Below are 26,665 nucleotides of genomic sequence, written 5' to 3'. Positions count from 1 at the left end.
AATTGTTAAACATTAATATATACATACCTACGACAGTTTTTTTTTCCTAATTACTAAACATCTTATCATCTTTTTATCATTATTTTATCATCTTAATGGATTTTAAGTGTAACTTTACTGTTCCTGACCTATTGAGAACTCTAGTTTACATGGACTGGTTACGAGAATTATGCTCCAATGTGATACTATTCATTCATTTGAGCCTTAGCTAATTATGCCTACTATATGTCAAAATCTAAATACACATCTGGTGTTATGTGTAGCTACCCTTCCACAGTCTTACATCTCTCTCTCCATATTCTTATATATCTATAAATTTTAACTGATCCAGCCATATAACACTATACTGTATCTCTACCTGTATTTTACTATTTGATATTTCAAACTTCTGGAGGAAAGGCCTCTTGCTAGACGGCAGGCCCATGAGGACAGGACCGTGTCTGTCCCAGTCAGGGCTACACGCCCTGGTGCCCCGCCCCCCAGGACACAAAGCCTCTGCCACCTGCTTTGATTCCCTTGTTCGGGCTTACAAGTGCTGTCTTCACCAAATTTGTTTTGAAATACAGTGAATAAAAGTAGTATGGATGACCTTCCTGCCACTGCATATTCAGTTATATTAAAATAAGAAATGACAAATCATTATCAAATAACATTTTATTTAATTATTCATTTATATAAACACCAAATGTGATCTGAACACCTCATGTCAGGCACCATGCCAGGCACAGGGAATGAAAAAGATAAGACCAAGCGTAATCCCTGAGGAAGCCCACCAATTATTAGAGAAAACATCTTACTACAAAAATCTAAGGTACGGGGACACTAAGGTGATACACAGAGCATGCTACAGGATCACAGCCAAGAACGCACCTCACTCTGCGGTAGTCTTTACAGAAGTATTTTCTAAATAACATACGATTATGTGTAAAAAATCTTCATGAAGTATGAAAATATTCTTCTCCTAGTATTTTATTTACATAAAATCACGTTTATATATCATTTTTCAAAAGTATCCCATCACTACACACCTGTAACATAATGCTTTCTAGAGGTTATAAACACTCTCTTAAGCAAGAACACAAAAATCAGCTGCAACAATTACGACTCACACCTGTCACTTTACCTGAACGTTTGAAGGATTTGAAATATTTCCAGTTTCCCAACTGACAAACTAGTGCCTTCTGCTAATATTTATTGAATATCTATTATTTGACAGACCCTGGGGAAGAACAAATCTAATTCTCTGCTCTCAAAGAGCTCACTGTAATAATGTGATTTCATTACCATCACACTAAAGCAATAATTTCACTCTATCTTTGCTTTAGGACAATTAAAGAATCTTTCATTCATAGCAGAGAACCAAAATTATAACTATTGTATATGCTTTTCATTAAAAGTTTAGCAGTATATTTTGATACTTCTCCTAAGTATTTTGGAAATGAATGAAATCAGAAATAAACTGTTGAAACAACTCTATGTTAAGCTGTAGGAGGAAAAAAATATCTAGTAAACATTAACTCACTCCACATCAAAACAATGCCTGTGATTTCAGAGTAAAATAAACACACACTAATGGGGAGAAAATAAAAGCTAGTCCATTAAACTTTACAACTTAGTAGATATTAACCAATTGAAATGATGCTTTACTTTTTTTTTTTTTTTTTTTGATGAGAAAAGATTGGCCCTGAGCTAACATCTGTTGCTAATCCTCCTCTTTTTGCTTACGGAAGATTGCCAACATCCTGGCCAATCTTCCTCCACTTTATATGTGGGATGTCGCCTTAGCAGGGCTTGATGAGCGGTGTGTAGGTCAGCACCCAGGATCCGAACCCACAAACCCCGGGCCACCAAAGTGGAACACATGAACCCAACCACTATGGCACTGGGTTGGCTCTGATGGTTTACTTTTTAGTGATAATATTATAACATATAATAATAATTTTGCAGCTCAGATGAACCTGGTTTCCACGCAGGATAAAAATAACAAGGTCAAGCCAGATATCTCCCAGCCACATGGCAAAATAATTGTTATACAGTAAAATCTCTATATTCTCTTACAAGGCAAATTCCTAAATATTAAATTTTCCTCCAACATTTCTGATCTTATTCTCTACTCCCCTCTAGAAAATCAACAGGTTAGTATCTGTCACAGCAGAGAGGAAACCCATACAGACTTGTCTGGAGATCACTGCTGCACTGTCTGCCATCAGTTCTCAAGGATGAGCCACAGCAAAGCCCAGAAACACATTAGAAACTGCTGTGCATATTCTCTTTCTAATGTCAATTACCTCAACTGTGTTTTAAAGTCTTGTTATTCTAAAATAAAAAAACAGAGAAAACCGCACAAAATCAATTTATGCCACGATGATATTTTATAAAGCAAACACCTGATTGTTATAAAGTAACTACCACCATGGTCAGGAAAAAGAAAACTTTGCCAATCATCTCAGAAGCCCCTTCCATGAGCCCAACCCAATCAGAACCTCTTCCCATCTCTGACTTGTAATCATTTCCTTGTGCTCTTTACAGCTTTGTCATCCAAAAGCACATCCCTCAACACTATTAACCATTGATTTCTAAACAAATGACAATTTTACATTTAGCATTGCATACAGATGCTAAATATTTAAGTTAACATATTTTAAAATATAAATGCAAGAAGACCAAAGTTCTACTCATCTTAAACGTTCTTTTTTTTTCTTTTTTTCCCAAAGTAAGTATGGACATGGTGATTTTTTTTGAAGAAAAGGTTATTAATTAACACTGCATAATCATTTGGCAAATAAAACAATAAAGTGACAAAAGCCCATATTCTAAAGAGGCAATGGTCAGAAAACAAGCCAAAAAAATTTTTTTTTTTTTATAAGATTTTATTTTTCCTTTTTCTCCCCAAAGCCCCCCAGTACATAGTTGTATATTCTTTGTTGTGGGTCCTTCTAGTTGTGGCATGTGGGACGCTGCCTCAGCGTGGTTTGATGAGCAGTGCCATGTCCGCGCCCAGGATTCGAACCAACGAAACACTGGGCCGCCTGCAGCGGAGCGCGCGAACTTAACCACTCGGCCACGGGGCCAGCCCCAAAAATTTTAAAAACTGAAAGCCAAAAATATTTCTGGAATAGTAATTATCCAAAAAAAAAGTTATTGAAAATTATAGAATGGCTCAAAATTACATCTGTTCAGCTTATAGATCTCTCTTTTAATATGTGTACATACAAAAAAAACCAATGTCTTTCATGAGAAATGCAAAATGCCTATGCATGTAACATGGTGGTATGAAAACACATGACCACCTCAAATTTAAATTTTATTTTGCTTAGTATTTTATTTTCTAATTTCAGAGGAGAGACTGGAACTCACTGAAAGGTGAAATTTAATCTGCTTTAGAATTAACTTTCCTGAATATAAAATTAATATTAAGCATAGATATCTGGAAAATACAAGAATATATGGAGGCAAAAATAAAAATTATATATATTCCCAATATCAAAAGATAATCACTTTTAACATCTTAGTCTATTTTTTAATTAAAAGAATTATTCATTATTTACCTCATTCTGCCTCCACTATTTCCTCAAGAAATGTAATTTATCTTTCACTAGCCATTCAATTTTAGAGATAAGCAGAGTATAAAATAACAAAGACCTCTTTTTAAACATATCAGAATTTATACTTACAAATGCATATTTTTTTACTCTAAAGATGCAGCTAATTAAGAAAATATTTTTCAGAATACTTCTCTGAGAACGTCCTTGAAATTAGGCATACGTATTAATTACTATTTTAGAAATGCTTCCCAACGTACTGTAATACAGAAATACAGCATTCTAGAATTTTACCAAAATCTTATTGTTTGTTCCTGTTTCCCATTTTTCTTCCCTGAGTCTTTCAAACTTCTATATCTGCACATTAAACATGAATTATGTTTATCATTTTCAGAAATTGTGTACTCTTAAGAATTCAGGAAATCCTACTCATGAAAATTACCATTAAAAGTGTGCTACGGAAAACATATGTATTTCTAAAAATCCAATTGTAATATAAAATTACGTAAGTCAAACTCTATCTTTTCACCAACTTCCATTTAAAAGAGAATTTTGAAGATGTGTTACCACTGAAAATAAACTGACTTGAAGGTATAACAAAAACACCACGTAAAAATAAATTGAATCTCTTAAAACTAATATTTAAGATAAAATTATGAAACATCTGATAAAACATGTGCGAATATTCAAAATGAATTATAAAGCCCAAATACTAAATTTTTTCTAAACTACATTTCTTAGAACCAAAGTACATGGTAAGGGGTTATTCCTCCTTTAAAATCTAGTCTAATTTCACTCCTATCTTTGGTCAGCGCTCATTTTTAAAAACTTTGAAATATATAAGTGGGTTTCTAAAGCTAATAGTGTGAATACTCTCTGAAATATTGAAAGTGCCTTAGGAATGCAAAATGATGATGATGATGATGGTGATAATGATGATGATGATGATGTGACGATGATGACGACAGTGGCTATGACAACAACGATGATGATTTACCCAATGCTTCTAAGAAAGAGCTGCTAAATTTGTTCAGTATTCTCTATAAGATCTCCATAGTGAACAATAGGGTGCATCTTTCTATACAATGGACTGTTGAAAAAGTATTATATAATTAGTTTCCTAATGTAGATCCACAAATATTACACGTCCTTTAAAGTAGAACACTAGTACTACCTAATGCCACCTAGTTGTCAAAATTAGTGGGTACTTTTAAAAACTTCCCACGCCTGGCAGGCCAAATCTAGACATGCCTTTCTTGGTGTAAGAGAGAGATGAGACGGGGCATCCCGCTCTAGCAGATTCCTTATGCTCTTCATGGCTGTGTCTCTGCTTTAACTTCTGCCATCACCCAAGAGTGAAAAAAGAAAACAAGACTGGTCAGATAAATACTGTGTCCTGGGTCCTGCCTTATCTCCACTTTTCCTTTATGCGGAGTAGCATCCCTTTCACTCAATTTGCCCCCAAGAGCTATTGTTTAGTACACAGTGAGCTTAATGAGTACAATCAATATCAGCGGAGGGAGTCAAGAGCAGGCACAGTTTAATCAGTTTGGCACACGTTTCAAGTATCACACAGTCCCTGCAGATGCCAAGATGTTCACTTCTCTTAAGTCTGCATACTCTTCCGTGTGCTATTTTGGGGTTATAATTCTTCTGGATATTTCCACTTTTCAGTCTAAGGCTGAAGTATGTCCTTTGAAAGAACAAGGTCTTTTTCCCTGCTGAACCCTGGCTCTGGTTTCTGAGGCTCTTTACACAGAATGATGCCTGCCTTCTACCAACTAAACAAGTCCCCCTCTGGTTAACTTTCAGGTACTTCCTATCAGATATTTCCTCAGGCTCCAGCTCCAATTCTACTTCTTCCAAACAAAGGAAACTCAGTCTGCCCTTCCTTCATGGTCAGTTCTGCAAACACAGCATTTTCCCAGCCCCTTCACAATACCGTCTCTTCATTCTTAAATGCAATTTTTCCTTAATGACAATCTTCCTTGTCTCCCTCCCTTTTTTTTTTTACAGTTCTATTTCCTGATACCATCAACTCTCTAAAATCAAATTTACAGTTCTTCTAAAAAAAAAATTCAAAATTCAATATACCTTACCTAGTCAAGACAGCTCACTGCCCTTAAGAATGTTTTTTAAAAGTTCACATTTTCATCTTTGCACAGAATCTTTTTGCTCTCTTACCTTGTATTTCCCTTAATTCACAATAAATTTTACTTGTGGAACTGAATTCAGTGAAGGGGATATTTAGCCTTATGATACACAACTAGAAGTTGCCAAAAGAGAAGAACACAAGAATTCTATATATTTTTAAAATCTTATGTGCAGAAGAGGAGCTTATCATTTACAGAATTCTTATGATGACTCTTTTCGTGGAATAATTACTAATTAACTTTTATAAATCTGAAATTTCAGAAATCAGGCATGCTTAAAGATAAGAAATACCTTTAACAGCTTGGAGTTAGGACTACTCTCTTATCTTAAGCTTCTTCAACAAGACTCAAACACCCATTTGTATTTCACTTTTAAAGTTATGAGCCTAGTTTTCAAGAAAAAAAGAACAATTTCTTAAGTACGAAAGGAAAAGAATAGATAGTCCAACGCATTTTTTAAGAACAGTGGTTAACAAGAAAACTGACAACACGTCTTAGTGAAATTCCATGTTAACTTACATAATCATGGAAGGCTTTTGCTTCACTTGAATGTTCACATGTTTCCCGTCTTTCTGGAGCTGCACAGTAGAGATCCCAAAATACACTAAAAAAGCAATTATGGTAACATTAAGAAAATCACATAATGCCAAATGAGAGATCACAATTCCAAAAATAGAAGACATATATTATTCTTTATACAAAATGTGTTTTCATCTTCAGGACAAATATTTTTTGAAAGATTTAAATTTAAGCAAGGCTCTTCATGCGATAATAAGGTATAACCTAGCCTTTGTTCAGAAATAAGTTTTTTTAAAGGATAAAATAATAAAAAAAAATTTAAGCTCTAATTCTTAATTGTCTGTTTACATGACTTAAAAACATCATTGAAATAATTATAGTTTTCACAACTTTCATATGAAAAATAAAAACAGTAAAAAAAGAAATTCTAATTTAATCATTAAATGGTTCATCAATTTTTTCAAGATAATTTTGTTGTCCAATTCCCAGGTCAACACTCTGACCATTAAATCACATTGGTCTCAAACAAATATATTTCTTAAAGTATCCTCTCGCAATTTCCCTTGCAATTACCAAAATAGGTTAGTAATTTTCAAAATTAAAAAATCCACGCTAATTCTCTATTTTTTCCTCCTACTCAAGAACAATAGAAAAAGAAAGAAACAGTTGGGAAAAAATAATTATACTGCTTACAAAACATACGGCTCTGGTCACCCTTCCATTTATAAAATTTAACAATGAGCACGAGCAGGGGATTCAAAAATCAGGAAAGCAAATGCACAAAATATTGGTGATAAACGAAGGCAATTATACTGACCAACAGGAATATTTTTTATCACACATTTCCCACTCTATAGAAGTGGGCAGGAGGCTAAGCCAAATGGTTAAGAGCACAGGTTTCAGAATGGGACACAGCTGAGACAGAAGGCAGCCCTGCTAATTAGTAGCTCAAGTTGCTTAAACAGATGAGAAACACAATTTCCTTCTCTATAAAATGGAGTTGTTGAAAAAATTAAATTATGTAAACACAGTGTTTGACATTTACTAAGCATATTATTAATCATATCATCAACAGTAGGGGCCAGCTCTGTGGCCTAGTGGTTAAGTTCAGCGCACTCCACTTTGGTGGCCTGGGTTTGGTTTCCAGGTGTGGACCTACACCACTCGTCGGCGGCCACATTGTAGCAGTGACCCACATACAGAATAGAGGAGGACTACATCAAGCTAAAAAGCTTCTGCACAGCAAAGGAAACCATCAACAAAATGAAAAGACAACCTAACAATTGGGAGAAGATATTTGCAAACCATGTATCTGATAAGGGGTTACTATCCAAAATATACAAAGAACTCATACAACTCAACAACAAAAAAACCAACAAGCCAATTAAAAAATGGTCAAAATATCTGAACAGAGATTTCTCCAAAGAAGATATACGGATGGCAAACAGGCATATGAAAAGATGCTCAACATCATTAGCTATCAGGGAAATGCAAAACAAAACTACGAGATATCACCTAACTCCGGTCAGAATGGCTATTATTAACAAGACAGGAAACAAGTGTTGGAGAGGATGTGGAGAGAAGGGAACCCTTGTACACTGCTGGTGGGAGTGCAAACTGGTGCAGCCACTATGGAAAGCAGTATGGAGATTCCTCGAAAAGTTAAGAATAGATATACCACATGATCCAGCTATTCCACTGCTGGGTATTTATCCAAAGAACTTGAAAACATAAATGCATCAAGATACATGCACCCCTATGTTCACTGCAGCATTATTCACAATAGCCAAGACTTGGAAGCAACCTAGGTGCCCATCAAGCGAGGAATGGATAAAGAAGATATGGTATACATACATAATGGAATACTACTCAGCCATAAGAAATGATGAAATCCAGCCATTTGTGACAACATGGATGGACCTTGAGGGTATTATGATAAATAAGTTAGAGGGAGAAAGTCAAATACTGTATGATCTCACTCATAAGTAGAAGGTAAAAACAATGACAAATAAACACATAACAAGAGATTGGATTGGTGGTTACCATAGGGGAAGGGGGGAGGAGGGAGGGTCAAAGGGTGATTAGGCTCACATGTGTGGTGATGGACTATAATTAGTTTTTGGGTAGTGGACTTGATGCAATCTATACAGAATTCAAAATATATTACGATGTAGATCTGAAAGCTATATAATGTTATAATCCAATGTTACTGCAACAACAACAAAAAAAGAAAATAGAGGAAGATCGGCACAGATGTTAGTTCAGGCCAAATCTTCCTCAGCAAAAAATATATATATATATACATATATATATATAAAATTAACACTATAATTAGGTTGCATTAAAGTTTAAATTGCGTACATATAGTTAAAGCAGGTCATTGTGCTGAGAGCACAGTTTACAATGATAAAATAAAACTTGGTAAATTGAACATGGTCTCTTCATTTTGCCCTGAAGTCTCATTTAGTCTAGATCCCTCTCTCTTCAGCTAGCAGAAAACATTCTGTAGGCCTTATAACACAATTAATTCAGTAAAATAGGATTACCTTCAAAGATGAAAAATGTGAAAGACTGAGTCTTGGCATTTATTTCCTTTTAAATTTCTACAATAAGAAAGATACACAAAGAAAACAATACAGACCAAAATAATTTCAGAAATTGCAATTTTTTTAGGAGAGTGAAAGTAGCTAAAGTTGTACTTCGCCTCCCTATGTCCCTTTTGGGATAAAAAGTATAAGAATTACAGACATTCAAGGATCCAGCTAAAAGTTTTCCACCCTGATCAAGTGTGTAATGAATTACAGTATATTGCAATCATTCTTATTTTCATGTTCTTAAGGAATGTCAAAGCTCTTAAAACTAAAATTTTATAATGGTATTCTTTAAATTGTATTTAGTTTAATCATAGAACATTATATGCAATATTATGACAAACACCTTAATATCTCTTCCTGTTCCATAATTTCCAGCAAAAACCATACGATCTCTGTTGAAAATTATTCCAATATTACTTCTTTTTTTTTGAGGAAGATTAGCCCTGAGCTAACTACTGCCAATCTTCCTCTTTTTGCTGAGGAAGACTGGCCCTGAGCTAACATCCGTGCCCATCTTCCTCTATTTTATACGTGGGACACCTACCACAGCATGGCTTTTGCTAAGCGGTGCCATGTCCACAGCTGGGATCCAAACCAGCAAACCCTGGGCCACTGAGAAGTGGAATGTGTGAACTTAACTGCTGTGCCACCGGGCCAGGCCCTGAAAATTATTCCAACATTACTTTTAAAAGGCTGTCTTACAAAATTGACTGGGAGAAAAATAATAATTTATTATTGGAATATGCTCTAAAAATTATTAAATAAATATTATAAATGATTATTTACATATATATAAAATTAAATATTTATCTTAGCATAGTAACATTGTTCTAAGTTTCCCTTTATGGATTTAATGGGAGGTCAAAAGTTTACAAGAGCAAGTTTAGGGATAATAAAGCAAGTTACTAAAGTAGAATAACTTTATATATGGTATTTCTAACAATTCTACATTACCTATACATGATCTCCTTGAATAAAGGTAAAGACATATATCCTCTTAAAGACATTTACCCAAGGGAGAAATACATAGTTCTACAGTAATAGTTAGAGACATCAATACTCCACTCTCAATAATGGATAAAACAACCAGACAGAAGATAAGCAAGGAATTAGAGGGCTTGAACAGCACAATAAACTAACCAGATTTAACAGACATATACAGAACACTCTACCCAACAAGGAGCATACACATTCTTCTCAAGTTATTTTCCAGGATAGACTATATGTTAGGGCACAAATTAGTCTCAAGAGATTTTAAAATAGATATCATACAAAGTGTCTTCTCCAACCACAATGAGATGAAGTTAGAAATCAATAAGAGAAGGAAAATGAAAATTCAAAAATTTGTGGGAATTAAACAAAATACCCCCAATGAATCAAAGAAGAAATCATAAGGGAAATTAAAAAATACTTAGAGATGAAACAAAACACAACATACCAAGACTTACGGGATGTAGCAAAAGCAGTGCTAAGGGGGAAATTTAAAGCTATAAACACTTAATGCTGTTTTAAAAACAAAAAAGATCTTAAATCAAAGCCTAACTTTAAAACATAAGGAACTAGAAAAGAACAGATTAAACCCAAAGCTAGCAGAAGGAAATAATAAAAATTAGAGCAGAGATAAATGAAATAGAGAATAGAAAAATAAAGAAAAGTAATGGAACTAAAAGTTGGTTCTTTGAAAAGATCAACAAATTTGACAAACTTTTTAGCTAAATGGACTACGAAAAAAGAGACAAGACTCAAATTACTAAAGACTCCACCAAAAAACTGTTAGAACTAATAAACAAATTCAGTAAAGTTTCAGGATACAAAATCAATATACAAAAATCTGCTGTGTTTCTATACACTAACAATGAACTATCAGAAAGAGAAATTAAGAAATAATCCCATTTCCAATTGCATCAAAAATAATAAAATACCTAGGAATAAATTTAACCACGGAGGTAAAAGATCTATACACTCAAAACTATAAGACATTGATAAAAAAAAAAAATGAAGAAGATACAACCAAATGGAAAGATTTTCCAGGCCATGGATTAGAAGAATATCATTAAAATGTCCATACTACCCAAAGCAATCTACAGATTCAATGCAATTCAAATCAAAATTCTAATGGCATTTTTCACAGGAAAAACAACCCTAAAATTCATATAGAATCACAAAAGACCACAAATAGCCAAAGCAATCTTAAGAAAGAAGAACAAAGCTGAAGGCATCCCGTTTCCTGATTTCAAACTATATTACAAAGCTATAGTAATCAATAGACACAGAGTTCTTCTTTCTACAACCTGAGATGCTGGCGGCTAAGGAGCTTTTCAATTCCTCTAATCCCTACCTCTATTCAGCTTGAAACCAAAATACTATCCTTGAAATGTGGAGGATTCATTATCATGAATAATGCTTTAGATTTACGTGGTCTTTTTATTCCTAACCAGAAACAAGTGGAAAATCTGTATTTCACAAATGAAGAAGATAGAGACCAAAACACAGAGAAGCGAAACTTGCAAAGTATTAAAATCTTTGGTCTTGTATTATTTACTATTATTAAAAATTTTCCCACATAAATCAAAGGAAAACACAGTATTCCCAAGTTGAGGATTCTCATCCAAACACTGTTTTTCCTTCTATCCTGAGGACGTGAGTCAAAGTGACTTAACTGTCAGTATCTCTAGGGCAAAGAGCAAACAAAATGGTTGTCAGAGAGTCTACAAGGGTGAATGAACATACTAGATGTGTCCCAGAAGACGGATGCTAACATAATTATATAACCTTTATGCCACCGACAAGATCTAGGACCATCTGAAAATAAAAACTAAAAGAAGAAGAAAAAAAGAATCTGGGGAAAACATTTTTTTTGAGGAACAACCTATGTTATTATAAGTTCAAGTCTTAATAACTAAGGAAGTTATTTCTCTTCGGCCCAAAAATATATTATTAACAAAGGTTAGTTACTCATAATCCATATTGAAGAAAACTCTCTATTCAAAAGACTAAGGAGAGTTTTACATGAAATGTACATGTACCTGCTCATCCCCTTAAACTTCCACATGTACTTGCATTATTCCTTAGCATTACTTAATAACTTTTTTTAAACGCAAGCATTAAATTTTGTCCCACTATCATAAAATTCTCACAACTCTGGGATTAGTAATAAATTCATATTTTAAAGTATTATCAAAATAGCTTACATTTAATAAGCATGTGCTAAATTCAAGCATCACATACTAAGCATCATATCCTCAGCATTTAATCCTCCTATTATTATTTCCATTTTACAGATGAGGGAACTGAGGCTTAGAGAGGTTAAATAATTTGCCTAAGGGTCACAGAGTTAGTGGCAGAGCCGGGTTTGAACTTTTTAATTCTTATGTTATTTTTGCCTCGATGTGAGTATGGTATTAAGAGTTACAAGAACTCAAGACTATGCTGATTATGGGCAGGTTTATACAGCTCTGGCAGTCTGAACAGCATCAGCTATTATAAGAGTGTAGTAGATACCCGTCCTACATAAGACAGCAGGCACTTTGTTCTCCTACCTTTGACCCTGTACTCTAGCTCATTTCCTGTGTATCCTATGGCAACCACCTCTGTCACCCTACATGCACCTGCCAGAGATCCATGGATGCCTCAATACAGACGGGACTCAGAAGAGAGAACTCATCTGAGTCTCATTTATATCTACTGTCTGGAATTAGCCACTCACGATGCTCGAAAGGGATCTGTAATTAATGTCTTATTAATAGTGGCCCACTGAATTCTGCTCTGTGTTTAAAAAATATGTTACTGAGATGAGCACTGGTTACACTTCAAGAAATCTCAATTCTAATTCTAAATTTGACCTTGAGCAAATGGTTTTGTTCCTTAGTTTCTTTATGTAAAAGGAGAACATATGTATTTTACAGGCTTTTGCACAGATACAAAGAGATGATACATGCAAAAGTACTTGTAAAAGAAGTATAAAGGCACCAAAAAATATTCTAAAAACATCTCATATAGCCAACATGGCCAGAAAAAAAGAAGTTTTCGTATTAACTGAGTAAAATTTGTCTCAATTTTCTTTCTAATCCTTTGCATTTAGCGGAAGATTCCATCTGTTTTTAACAATGTCTTCTCCCCACCAATGTTCCTCTGCACCCCACATCTCTTTCCTGATCTCCTGAACACATTTTGCCTTTTCTCCATAGCCTGACCACCTCTGTTCTTTACCTTCTCTCTTGCCAAGACTCTATTCCCTTCTCACCATGACTACACGCTTCCTTCTATCCTAGTTGTTGCCTACATTGTCCTATATTGTTGTTTAATTTAATTCAAATAAGTAATTAGTTATGTAATGTCTATTACAGACAAGACATATATGATGAGAAAGAACTAGTCTGCCAATTATAAATATTATACCATTCTGGTGAGCCAGTTGACTAATTCCCATGCACTATTTTCACACGGGTATCTGGTTATTCTTAGCTATACCTGATGCCATCCATTAGATTGTAAAATCATAGAGTACTAGTGTACTGCAAGATTTGACTTCCCGTTGCCAGGTGGAAGAAACTGAATTTTCACAATAATCTTAGTCATTAGTTGCTTATCTCTGCAACTTAATTTCAGGATAAAAATACATGGGCCCAAACTTATTTCAAAAAGTGTCATATATAAAATTAAATAAAAGTGAGACAGTTTCTGCCATTAAAACTATAAATAGAAAGTTTTTAAAAGCACATATTTTTAAATGACACGAGCTGAAAAGGACATTAATTTCAGTGGAAAGAAGTTTCTCGGCATTTCTACTTCGGAAATTCATGGAAGAGTTGGGAGCTTTCATTAAAGCGTACAAGCAGGAAATACATTTTCAAAGGGGACTGGATCAAGGCAAAGGGCAGCACTGGGCATGATGCAAACGGGGGAGGAAAAAAGAAGTGATAAGGAAAATCGTTATCAGAAACAAGAAAAAACAGTTCCAGAAAATAAAATCACATACTTTCCTCTATCCATACTAAAGGCGAAAATTACCCCCTCCTCTCCAAGGCCTTTGCCTCCATGTCTCCTGTGTTTTATTCTGTATTTTTGTGCACACATCTCTCTCTTTCATACATCTTCACTTTCTCCCACGCTTTTCACCTCCACCTACATACATGCTCAAATCTATTCTACTTTAAAAACAAAAATGTTAGGTTCTGTTCTGTTGTGAACCCTGAAACTACTACAACATGCCACCACACACTGCAAGTATTCTCAGCAACCCCTGAGCGGGAAAAGTGAGTCACAGCAGCCCTCTGAACTTCACTTTCTCCGCTCCAGCTCTCCCCAAGACCAGCAAAGTTCACGTTACTTCCCAAGTCAGGAAAATCTGTGGGTCTTCTTCCTGACACTTTGCTGCAGAATTTACTCTCTCCTTTGAAGAGTTCCCATACATTCTTCATTCCTGATTACCTCCTTCCTCTCCAGTTATTTTCCTTTGAAGCTCCTCTTCATCCACCCCTGCTTAAATGCTGACTTTCCCCAGGTCCTGCTCTCACTCTTACCCTGGGCAGTTTCATCTATACGCACTCTTCACCTACAGTGTGGTCTATGCTGATAATTCCCAAACAATTATAGACCCGTCTCAGACCTACAGACCCAGATCTCTGACTTTCATAGGGCATCTCTATCTGAATGTCACACAAGCATCTCAAAATTTAACCTATCCAAGCTAAATCATGGTCTTTTCTCCAAAGCCTGTTGTCTCTCTATACTTCCCCACTCAGTCAGTGGCATCATTGTTCATCCCACTGTCCCAATCTAAAACCTGGGAACCACCTTCTTCACCTCCAAACTATTCCACTCATCATTCACTATCTGGGATTCATAGCCTAATCACCTTTCGATTGGACAATTACAATTGCCATGTAAACTAGACTCATTTCTGTTCTCAACTCTCTTCAATCTATGTCTATGTTAATGCCAAGTGAGTGCCCAAAAGCACAAATCTAATCATGTCATGTACCTTGTTTAAAATCTTTGAGCTTTAGTCCAAAATCCTGATGTACTCTAGGACTTCATAACTTGGCCCCTGCCTTTGTCTCTAGCATTGTATTCAATTCCTTCATAGTACTGCATCTCCAACTCAACTGGTCCAAGATACCTGTCATTCCTCGAATGCATGATCATCCCTTTTGAGACTTCATACTACCTGTTCCTCACCCAATACCCTTCTCTCTCTCAACTTTCAGCTCAGCCCAGATTCACTCTCTCTGCAGCCCTTCCTAACTCTCCCAAGCTGACGCAGGCATTCCTCCTATATTGCTATTATAACCAGTACTTATATTACCTTTAGTTGTGTATCCCTCCTACTACTTATTTCCTTGAGGGCAGCAGTAGTTTTGCACTTTGTAAATATTTGGCAAAGAGGCTTAAACAACAGAAAAACTCCATTTTCAAATATTCTATAAAAAACAAGTGAGAAGTAGTCACAAAACTGCAACTCGTCTATCCAACAGGGACCTTTAGTTTGACCAAATGAGCAAGCAGTAAGTTCTTGAAGAATACACGTGAAGAATAGTAATTCTAATTATCTGGACCTCAACAACAGCAACAGCTTTTCTGGTCCAAAGAAAAGGGCACCCATTATCACAGTTCTGAATCCTTAACCTAGAGCAGAGATTATGAAGCCAAGCTCTAAAGAGTTAAGGATAAAAAGGTCAGGCATGTCAGTATTGTTAAGATGTCAGTTCTTCCCATCTTGATCTATATAGATTCAGTGCAATCCCAATCAAAATCCTAGCAAGTTATTTTGTGGCTATGAGCAAACTGATTCTAAAGTTTATATAGAGGGGAGAAAAAGACCCAGAATAGCCAATACAATACTAAAGGAGAAGAACAAAGTTGGAGAACTGATACTACCCAACTTTAAGATGACTTGTAAATCTACATTAAACGAGACAGTGTCGGGGGCCAGCCCGGTGGTGTAGTGGTTGAGTTCGCGTGCTCCTCTTCAGTGGCCCAGAGTTCCCAGGTTCAGATCTTGGGTGCAGACCTACACACCACTCATCAAGCCATGCTGAGGAATCATCTCATATACAAAACAGAGAAGACTGGCACCGATGTTAGCTTAGCAAGAATCTTCCTCAAGCAAAAAGAGGAAGATTCGCATCAGATGTTAGCTCAGGGCCAATCTTCTTCACAAGAAAAAGAAAGAAAAAGAAAAAGACAGTGTGGTATTGGTGAAAGAATAGACAATACATCAATGGAACAGAATAGAGAGCCCAGAAATACATCCATATAAATATAGTCAATTGATCTCTGACAAAAGAACAAAGGTAACACAATCGAGCCAAGATAGTCTGTTCAACAAATGGTGCTAGAACAACCGGACAACCATATGCAAAAAAAATGAATCTAGACACAAACCTTACATCCTTCACAAAAATTATCTCAGCATGGACCACAGATCTAAATGTAAAACATAAAACTATAAAATACTTAGAAGATAACTTATGAGAAAACTTAGATGACCTTGGGTATGCAATGACCAGATACAACATTAAAGGCATGATCCATGAAAGAAACAATTGACAAGCTGGACTTCGTTAAAATTAAAAACTTCTGCTCTGTGAAGGACAATATCAAGAAAATGAGAAGACAAGCCACAGACGAGGAGAAAATATTTGCAAAAGACACATCTGATAAAGAACTGTTATCCAGAATATACACAGAACTCTTAAAACTCAACAATAAGAAAATGAACAACCCAGAGGGCTGGCCCAGTGGCACAGCAGTTAAGTGTGCACGTTCTGCTTCTCAGTGGCCCGGGGTTCGCTGGTTTGGATCCCAGCTGTGGACATGGCACTGCTTGGTACACCATGCTGTGGTAGGCGTCCCACGTATAAAGTAGAGGAAGATGGGCATGAATGTTAGCTCAGGGCCAGTCTTCCTCAGCAAAAAGAGGAGGATTGGCAATAGTTAGCTCAGGGCTAATCTTCCTCAAAAAAAAAGAAAAGAAAAGAAAAAAAGAAAACGAACAACTCAATTAAAAGATGGGCCAAACATTTTTGGTGAGCTTAACAGAAACCTACCAAAAAAGATATATAGATGACAAATAACCATATGAAAGGATGCTCCACATCATACGTCATCAGGGATAAAAAACGAGATACCACTATACACCTATTAGAATGGCCAAAATCTGGAACACTGACAACACCAAATGCTGGTGAGGATGGTGAGCAACAGAAATTCTCATTCATTGCTGGAGGGAATGCAAAATGGAAGAGCTACTTTGGCAGACAGTTGCACAGTTTTTTATAAAACTAAACGTACTTTTACTGTTTGATCCAGCAATTGTACTCCTTGATATTTACCCAAAGGAACTAAAAACTTCTCATCACATAAAAACCCACACATGGATATTTATAACAACTTTACTCATAATTGCGAAAACTTGGAGGCAATCAAGATGACCTTTGATAGGCGAATGGATAAAAAAAGTGTGGTACATCCAGACAATGGAATGTTATTCAGCACTAAAAGAAATGAGCTATCAAGACATGAAAAGGCATAGAGGAACTTTAAATGCATATAACTTAGTAAACAAAGCCAATCTGAAAAGACTACATACTGTCTAATTCCAACTAAATGACATTCTGGAAAAGGCAAAACTATGGAGAGAATAAAAGGATCAGTGGTTGCCAGGATTGGGGGGGGTGGGTCAGAAGGGATGAAGAGGTGAAGCATAGAAGATTTTCAGGGCAATGAAAATACTCTGTATAATACTATAATAGTCATTATACATATGTCCAAACCCACAGAACGTGTAACACCAAGAGTGAGCTGTAATGTAAGTTACGGACCTTGATGATTATGACGTGTCAATGAAAGTTCATCAGTTTTAGCAAATGTACCACTCTGGTGGAGGATGCTGATAATGGGGGAGGATATGCATACGTGGGGCATGATGTATAAGGGAAATCTCTACCTTAACCTCAATTTTGTTGTGTTCCTACTAAAAACTTCTCTAAAAAAATAAAGTCTTAATTAAGAAAAAAAAATCAAAGGGACTTAAGAGGACTTCTGAAACAGTTTAAAAAAAAAAAAGGTCAGGCTTCTGCTAGATTTAAGGCCCACAGTAATGGCTGGCTACACACCATGACCAGGGAAGCTTGAGATCTGGGCAGCTTTCTGGAAGAGGAGATCCATACCCTTTCATTAGTTCTTAGAGGACCCCATGACCTCAAAATCATTAAGAATCACTGATTTATATAGATGAAGTAGGCATCTCAAAGGGTATGTTAGTAGTTTTAGGGCAGAAAATTAAAAATACTGTGCCTTTTGGATGTGCTAGATTTAAATTGAAAAAACATAGTCTAAAAATATTTATGTGCCCATTATTTATAATTTCTTTGACATCTCCAACTAAGTACAAATTAAATTACTTAAAATACCAAAACCACAGAGGAAGAGCTCCCCTGAATCTAAGAGTCACGAAAAAGGAAGAGCAATGGCAGATCGAAGAGCTGCACCTTCTGACAATTAAGATCAAAACACCAAAGTCTGACAGAAGCAAAAAGCCAAGTATTGAGTGAGTTATCATCAACCATCTCCATATGAGAATAGGTTAAACTCACGGGAAAGGGAGTAAAAGCAAAATAGGTACAAGAAATAGAATTAATTTTGTAATGGAAAACTCCTAAAAATCCTCACTTTGTTAGCCCACTAGTCCAACAGGGACAGACTTCTAAAATGGTTTCTGGGGCTGGCCTCATGGCTAAGTGGTTAAGTTCCCGCGCTCTGCTTCGGGGGCCCAGGGTTTCGCAGGTTCAGATCCTGGGCGTGGACCTAGCACTGTTCATCAAGCCACGCTGAGGTGGCGTCCCACATAGCAGAGCCAGAAGGGTCTACAACTAGAATATACAACTATGTGCTGGGGGGCTTTGGGGAGGAGAAGAACAAGAGAAAAAAAAAAAAGGATGTTAGCTCAGGTGTCAATCTTTAGGAAAAAAAATAAAATGGTGTCTTATGCCCCTTTGTAGACATAATCGGAAACATACAAAATACAAGGACGTCAATGGGTGAGAAGACTCAATTACATTCAGTAAACAGTTAAGTATTTACACTCTTCCAGACAGCATAAATACATACTATGTAAAATGAAAAAGTGACTTTTGTAATATTACACATTACAAGAGATCAGTCTTAAACCTCAGGAAAACAGCACAATGACAGTGCTTAACTGCAATGAGCCGTTGTTCCAAATACAGGAACAGCTCTGAAGCAAAGGACCACACCTGCTCCCCCCATACATATGCCAGATAAACAAGGGAAACCCACAACCACAACTGACCAAGTGCGGCTCCAGTCACCACAGAACTTCCAGGAAGGCATGTTTCCAGGAGAGAGATTAAAAAGATGATGGCATTAAATAACGTACCAAGGAAACCACGTGCAAGGCAGGAGAAGAGAGCTTCTCTTTTTTCTTTTAAACAAGAAGCTGAGAGATGAGTGTATAAGGCACTGAACAGGAAATGCTTCTAATTGAAGAAATGCAAAAAAAAAAAGCCCAGCTTGTCCATGCAAATACCTGGAGGACCAACTGCAGCTGCAGAGAAGTTTATAAGTTCTGATGAACCTTAACAAAACTTATATTTAAGTTTACAAGTTCTGATATCAGCTAGGCCATCAATACAGCCTGACAATCTTTGTGTGTGTTCCCAGTCAGCTCTATCTCTGAGTCTATGCAGAATTATTTCAAACCTTTTTTGGACCGTTCTTCACTCTCTTAAATATTCACCACCACCACCTTCAGCATCCTCAGGTTTAGAGGAGATCACGAGGGCGAGGCCGTCATGATGGAACTACTGCCCTTACAGAAAGAGACATCAGAGAACTAGCCAGCTCGCTCACGTGTGCTCTCTCTCTCTGCCATGTGAGGACACAGTAAGAAGGCAGCCATCTACAAGCCAGAAAGAGAGCTCTCACCAGAATCAGACCATGCTGGCAGCTTGATCTTGGACTTCTAGCCTCCAAAACTGTGAGAAAATAAACTGCTGTTGTTTAAGCATCCAGTCTAAGGTATTTTATTATGGCAGCTCAAGCTGACTAACACAGAATCCTACTTACAGTTGGAGATTCCACATACTGGTCCTAATTCCAGCTGGATTCAATAGTAGTCTCTTTAAGTTAAATAACACTAATGCTGGTTTTGAGTTTAGGTTTTTTTTTTGTAAGTGCGACCTTTCAGAAAATAATTGTAGAAAGTGAAAAAGAATAAAAGAGAAGCATGAAATCATAAACAGGTATAGCGCAGGCCTACTGAAATGTATCATCAATCTAATAAAAATGGAATAAAAGATACTTACCACCACCAAGAATGTAAGAATCCTGGTGGTTCCCCCAATGTGATGTTTTTTTCCCATCTTATCTAAAATAAATAAAAGAAATTATTAAGTACTTTCCTAAAAATACTTTTTTCTATACATATTAAAAAGCACTATTTTCACATTTAAAATATTAAGGTAGTATATAAGATTTTAGCAATTTTCATATTATCCTTTACTCAAGTTTTACAAGTACTCATTTTATATAGCGATTTGCTGACTGGATAGTCTATAAGAGAAGATGCCATCGTTTTCCTGAATTTGCTTCCCACTATACCAGAAATTCAGGACCTTAAGGTATTTCAGGATCTTACAGCACATCAAAATCACCTTTATTAATGTCAATATGAAAATCAGTTATCACCACTAACCCAGAATTTGCAAAAGATTGGGTTTAATGTGCACAGACATTAAATTATGCTCAAGATTGAATTTTTTAATATGTTCCTGATTTGAGGAGGTGGGTGTAAGATGGCATACATCTTCTGTAAAACAAGAGCTTAAAAAAAGATGGTGATATTAACTTTTCAATTGTTTATATTTCGGATGAGTTGCAGTTCCCTATAATAAAAGTTTAAAACAAGGTCAATATCTCTCACAAATGAAAAGTTCTAACTAAATACTCTTTACAAATTAAATTTAGAAATTGGAAACCTAAATGGATCAAAACTACAATGAAATATCACCTCACTCCCATCAGAATGGCTATAATTAACAAGACAGGAAACAACAAGTGTTGGAGAGGATGTGGAGAGAAGGGAATCCTCATATACTGCTGGTGGGAGTGCAAACTGATGCAGCCACTATGGAAAACAGTATAGAGATTCCTCGAAAAATTAAGAATAGAACTACCATGCAATCCAGCTATTCCACTGCTGGGTATTTATCCAAAGAACTTGAAAACACAAATGCGTAAAGATACATGCACCCCTATGTTCACTGCAGCATTATTCACAATAGCCAAGACTTGCAAGCAACCTTGGTGCCCATCAAGGGATGAATGGATAAAGATGTGGTACACATACACAATGGAATACTACTCAGCCATAAGAAATAATGAAATTGGGCCATCTGTGACAACATGGACGGACCTTGAGAGTATTATCCTAAGTGAAGTAAGTCAGAGGGACAAAGTCAAACACTGTATGATCTCACTCATAAGTAGAAGATAAAAACAACAAACAATCACATAGAGACAGAGATTGGATTGGTGGTTACCAGAGGGGAAGGAGGAGGCAGGAGGGCGAGGGCAAGAGAGGTGATTTAGCACATTAAGTGTGGTGACGGATTGTAATTAGTCTTTGAGTGGTGAACATGATGTAATCTACACAGAAATCGAAATATAAAGATGTACACCTGAAATTTATATAATGTTATAAACCAATGTTACTGCAATAAAAGATTAATTAATTAAAAAAAAAAAGAAAGAAATCACACCAAATTTACAACTATCATCTCTGGAAAAGGGTAAAGGAGTAGTTTTGGTTTAAAATCATATTCATCTATGTAATTTACTTTTTTAACAAACATGTATTAATGAAGGATGGAGTCACAGAATGGCCAGAAAATACCTCTAAAGGTCAACAGTCATTTTAGAAACAATTCTTCTAAAGAGTTATGAAGAGGTGTTTTCTATTGTACTGAGTCTCACGGGCTTCAGGCTTGTTTGGGTGTTTGAGTGACATCTATGCAAATAATCTCTCTCTCTCTTTATTCTATTTTTCCTTCTTCCACTATTCCAGCCCCAATGTGTATTCCCTAGTCTTACAGCTTTTTGCTGCTTAATCATCCACCTCCCTTCCTTCCATCACTTGCTCAGTTAAAAGCTGTATTCTCCTGTAACTTTCATGTAAATCTGGAGGCCCATTCTCACTGCCATATTCTGCATTCGAGAGTCTTGTCTGTGATTATGCTGTGTCTCTATCATATGATCCAGCATTATCAGCATTTCTATTTAAATGTAGAAACAAACACTGAATCATGAACAAAAGGCGTATCGGCAGGAGTAAGACTCACCCCATATGTTTTATAAATGATAATCGTAAATTATGAATGCACATATTATCTGATATAGCAATTCTTCTTCTAGGAATTTAGCCCATAAATATGGTCATGTGTGCAAAATTATATATATATATAAATTTTCATTGAGGCATTATTTGTAATTACAAAAGCCTAGAAACAACCTAAATATCCATCATGTCCATCAGTTGGGGGCTGGTGAAATACATCATGGCACATTTCATAGAATGGAATACCCTATAACTATAAAAAAGAGTATTATGAAGTTTCATGAACCAATATAAAATGAATGAAATCAAAGAGGTGAAACAAAAATCAAAGCACAGAACAGTATGTATAATAAAGTACCATTTATGTAAACAAAGAAAAAGTGACACACGTACACAAACATGAACATATACAGATACACACACAGACATTTGCTTAACTTTTCATCATCATTTGCTTCCGGCAAGGTATACTGGTCACTGACCTATTATCTCTCAGTCCCACACCACCCTTCTATGCTCCATTCTACACTTGGTGCTGTGATTCTGAAAATTACATTTCCTAGGCTCCTGGCCAGCTGGTTTCCTGTTAAGTTTTGCCAACAAGAGACACTAGCAGATCAAAAGGCAGGAGGAAGAAGAGAAGCTTCCTGCCCTTGGCTGGGTAGCAGAAGCAGCAGCAGCAGCAGCAGAGGTGGAACAATTCCGGATGCCAGCAGTACCTTTCTGGAGGATCTCGCCTTGTCAGTGTGGGAACTCTTTGGATGATCCAGACCCACTTCTACAGCATCTCCAACATCATAGCAGCAGGTTTGAGGCTCATGGGCTCCAAACTTTTCAAAATATTCTAAATCCTCTACTTTTTGAGAACCAATATTCAAAAAAATTTTAATACCAAAAAAGGATAAAGTTAGTAGTCCCCGTGTCAAGAAAAGAACATAGCCTGCATATACATTTATTCCTAGGCCAAATTCCTGAGACTTCTAATTTAGATACAACCTACTGTTTCCACCAACTTTCTAAAGTCTTCCATTTATAGAAGTATGGGTACATCCATACACTAAACTAAAAGTAAAAAAAAAAAAGTAAATATTGTTACATTTTAATTCAAAAAATTAAAGCAAATAGGTGTATAACAGAACGAAATATCTGAGTGCACTTTGAAGCAGATAATCCAAAATTGTGCTGTTCAACATGGTACCCACTAGGCACACGTGGATCTTTAAATTTAAAGTTAATTGAATGTACTTCAATTGCACTAGCCACTTCTCAAGTGCTCAACAGTCATATGTGACTAGTGAATAACTTACTAGACAGCACAGATTACAGGTTATTTCCATAATCATAGAAAATTTTATTAAACAGTGCTGCTTGCTTTAAACGGAAGGCAAAGTCCTCTTAAAGAGGAATACCTTTTATTGAGAAAAGTCCTCCATGAATCCTTTCTATTCTTATTTTTTGGCCCAGAAAGGCAGAGGCCCCCTAGGAATGGTTTGAAAATAGAGAACAAATACTTAATATTCTACACAATAAAATAACAAGGACTTAGGAGGCTGCTGTTAGTGTCTTGGCAAGAAGAACGCGGCGGGCGGGGAGGGTCCTGGCAGGATTCAGAATAAGAGAAAATGGGAGAGGTTGTGAGGGGCTATGGAGCCCTCAGGCAAACAGATAGTGAGAAACTCCCTGTGGCAAGAACTTAAGGAGAGTTGTGTCTAATAATCGGGCTAATGTTGTTGCCTGCATTGTACAATGCTTAATATTCTCCAGTTTTCCCCCAATCGTCAGTGAGAATCTTTTATACACAAGAGCAACGAGTTAGTGGAGCTTCAAGGCTAGGAGGGAACTGGGAAATTTCAGGCAAAGAAAAAGTATCAGCCATAAGGAGGAGAAGCAGTGGGAGTGTAATACTTGGCAGGAGCAAGAGTGTACAGCAAGAGACCCTGAGGCTCCCCTCCCCACAGCAAGGCCCAGAAACGTTAGAGGGGACTTGAGACAACCTATAACATTCAGGATTCAAGCTGGAGCCTTTTTTTTTTTTTTTTTTTTTAATGTTATGATAGATTACAACCTTGTGAGATTTCAGTTGTACATTTTTGTTAGTCATGTTGTGGGTACACCACTTCCCCCTTTGTGCCCTCCCCCCACCCCCCCTTTTCCCTGGTAACCACCGATCAGATCTCCTTGTCAATATATTAACTTCCACCTATGAGTGGAGTCATATAGAGTTCGTCTTTCTCTGACTGGCTTATTTCGCTTAACATAATACCCTCGAGGTCCATCCACGTTGCTGCGAATGGGCCAATTTTGTCTTTTTTTATGGCTGAGTAGTATTCCATTGTGTATATATACCATATCTTCTTTATCCAATCATCAGTTTCTGGGCATGTAGGTTGGTTCCACGTCTTGGCTATTGTAAATAATGCTGCGATGAACACAGGGGTGCAAGGGACTCTTGGGATTTCTGATTTCAGGTTCTTAGGATAGATACCCAGTAATCGGATGGCTGGGTCATAGGGTATTTCTATTTTTAACTTTTTGAGAAATCTCCATACTGTTTTCCATAATGGCTGTACCAGTTTGCATTCCCACCAACAGTGTATGAGGGTTCCTTTTTCTCCACAACCTCTCCAACATTTGTCGCTCTTGGTTTTGGATGTTTTTGCCAATCTAACGGGTGTAAGGTGATATCTTAGTGTAGTTTTGATTCGCATTTCCCTGATGATTACAAGCTGGAGCCATTTTGATAGAAAAGGTAACCCCAGGAGGCAGGAGGAGTGTGGCCATCCAAGTGACAGACACTAGGAGCACATGTGCACATAGGACATATCTTTATACTTCTACTATAAGGAAAGAAACTACAAAAGATAGAAAAGAATTGGTCAAGAATTTAAAAAACAGCACTTTTGAGCACTTACTCCATGCCAGGCCCTTCTAAGCACTTTATGTGTACTAACTCATTTAAACCTCAGCACAACTTTCAAGTATTAGTATGATGATCTTCTTTTTATAAATAAGAAAACTGAGTAAGTAAATAAGATGTACAACATAATTGAAAGCCAGCAGCCTGGCCCCAAAGTATTGTTCTTTACCCACTACACTACACTGCCTCCAAATTAAAGCTCAAGAAACTGGTTAGGAAATTATTATTCTCTCTCCACATAGGTGAAAGATAAAACAGAGAGAACGGAATTTTGGAGTCTATGGTGTTCAAGAATTTAGCATTCCTAATAAAATCTGAAGAAGCAACCTATTAGATGTTTCTAAGCTTCTATTTCTGGCTAACTTATTGGCTAATTTATGGCAAATAAGGGCCAGCAATATAGTATAAACAATGTAAAAATTTTAGGAAAGGAAACAACAATCCAGATCTCTCCAATACTCCAAGTAATTCTTAATTTTATTTGTTAAGGACATCAGGCCTCACTCGGAGGTATGAATACCATGCAAAATTTCTGGAATAAGCAGGAATTATCTTTACAAAGTAAAACAATACAACCAGGAAAAGGACAGCTTCTCATGAATCCAAAGTAACAAAAATTGGTATAGAATTGTAAAGAAGATTTCTTAGCATTCTGTTTATAATTATTGGATATTGAAGGATAATAAAAGACAAAGCAGAGGAAGGGCTCTACATTGAGAATATTTCTAAAGAACATTCAATTTTGTCCCCTTGGGGGTAAGAAAATGAAAAGCCACACAAACTATACTTAGCATTCAGGTAGTGCTTCAGAATCTATCATGAATCAGAGATCACAATAATCTAGTTTAACATAACCTGGCTAGAGATATGTTTTGATTTCTACTGTTAGTTCAATGCTATCTCATTTTACTAAGAAAAAAAAAGAACAGCTGGTCTAACAGTGCCCCAGTCTTCTGACTAATAGCAAAAGCTGTCCAATTTTTCATGGCCCGGTCAAGGGCACTATTAGAAAGGTAAGCTCAAGTGAGAGACTGGACTCCGAGAAACACATCTTACTTGTTCAGATAGTGCCTGGAGTTCCAAATCTGACCTTCTCACAACTTCGCCCAGCAGAACAAACCCATGCAAATGAAAGAGGTGACCCAGCACAGTAAATCCTGGTTCCAAAGGGCTCCTTAACGTAGTAGTCATCCGTAGCCTCATTCATCCTGAGGGCGTATGCGAAACTTGGAAGGAGTATTCTCCTTCCCCTTGAACCAGGGTGAGAACATTGAATCTCTGAGTAATTGGTGTCACTTCAGTCTTTCCCTTTATTTCACAATACCCAACCCAAATAAATAGGTCTCTGTATTTTTTTTAAGTTCCTGTGTAACACAGTTCTGAATTATGTAAAAATCTGGGGATAGACCAAGAATTTAGATAACACAGTCCTTTACTACTCAAACTACTTAAGAAGTCATTCTGCAACAAGCAGCCTTAAATTTTCCAGAGGATCCAAGTGAAAGTAAAAGAGAAAGCAATGCTAAATAGGGTACAAAGCTCTAAAAGATTACATTCTCCTTTCTTTGCTGTCCATAGTT

At 36.5% G+C, this 26,665-nt stretch overlaps 1 protein-coding gene across 20 annotated transcripts in view; it reads right to left on the bottom strand.

The window, feature by feature from the left end:
• The window catches only part of SSBP2 (single stranded DNA binding protein 2), a 293,559-nt gene that overhangs the window by 183,445 nt on the left and 83,449 nt on the right, over positions 1-26,665 (bottom strand). For all 20 annotated transcript variants that reach the window (XM_008518050.2, XM_008518049.2, XM_008518051.2 and 17 more), the window contains exons 3-4: positions 20,139-20,200; positions 6,215-6,299 (exon numbers count right to left, since the gene is read on the bottom strand). In XM_008518050.2, coding sequence (XP_008516272.1) covers positions 6,215-6,299; positions 20,139-20,200 — 147 coding nt within the window. The remainder of the gene's footprint in view (positions 1-6,214; positions 6,300-20,138; positions 20,201-26,665) is intronic.

The sequence above is a fragment of the Equus przewalskii genome, chromosome 13, assembly GCF_037783145.1.
Source record: "Equus przewalskii isolate Varuska chromosome 13, EquPr2, whole genome shotgun sequence".
Classification (NCBI taxonomy): Eukaryota; Metazoa; Chordata; class Mammalia; order Perissodactyla; family Equidae; genus Equus; species Equus przewalskii.
Note: the sequence above shows the minus strand (reverse complement) of the source record. Positions and strands in the feature narration are given on the sequence as shown.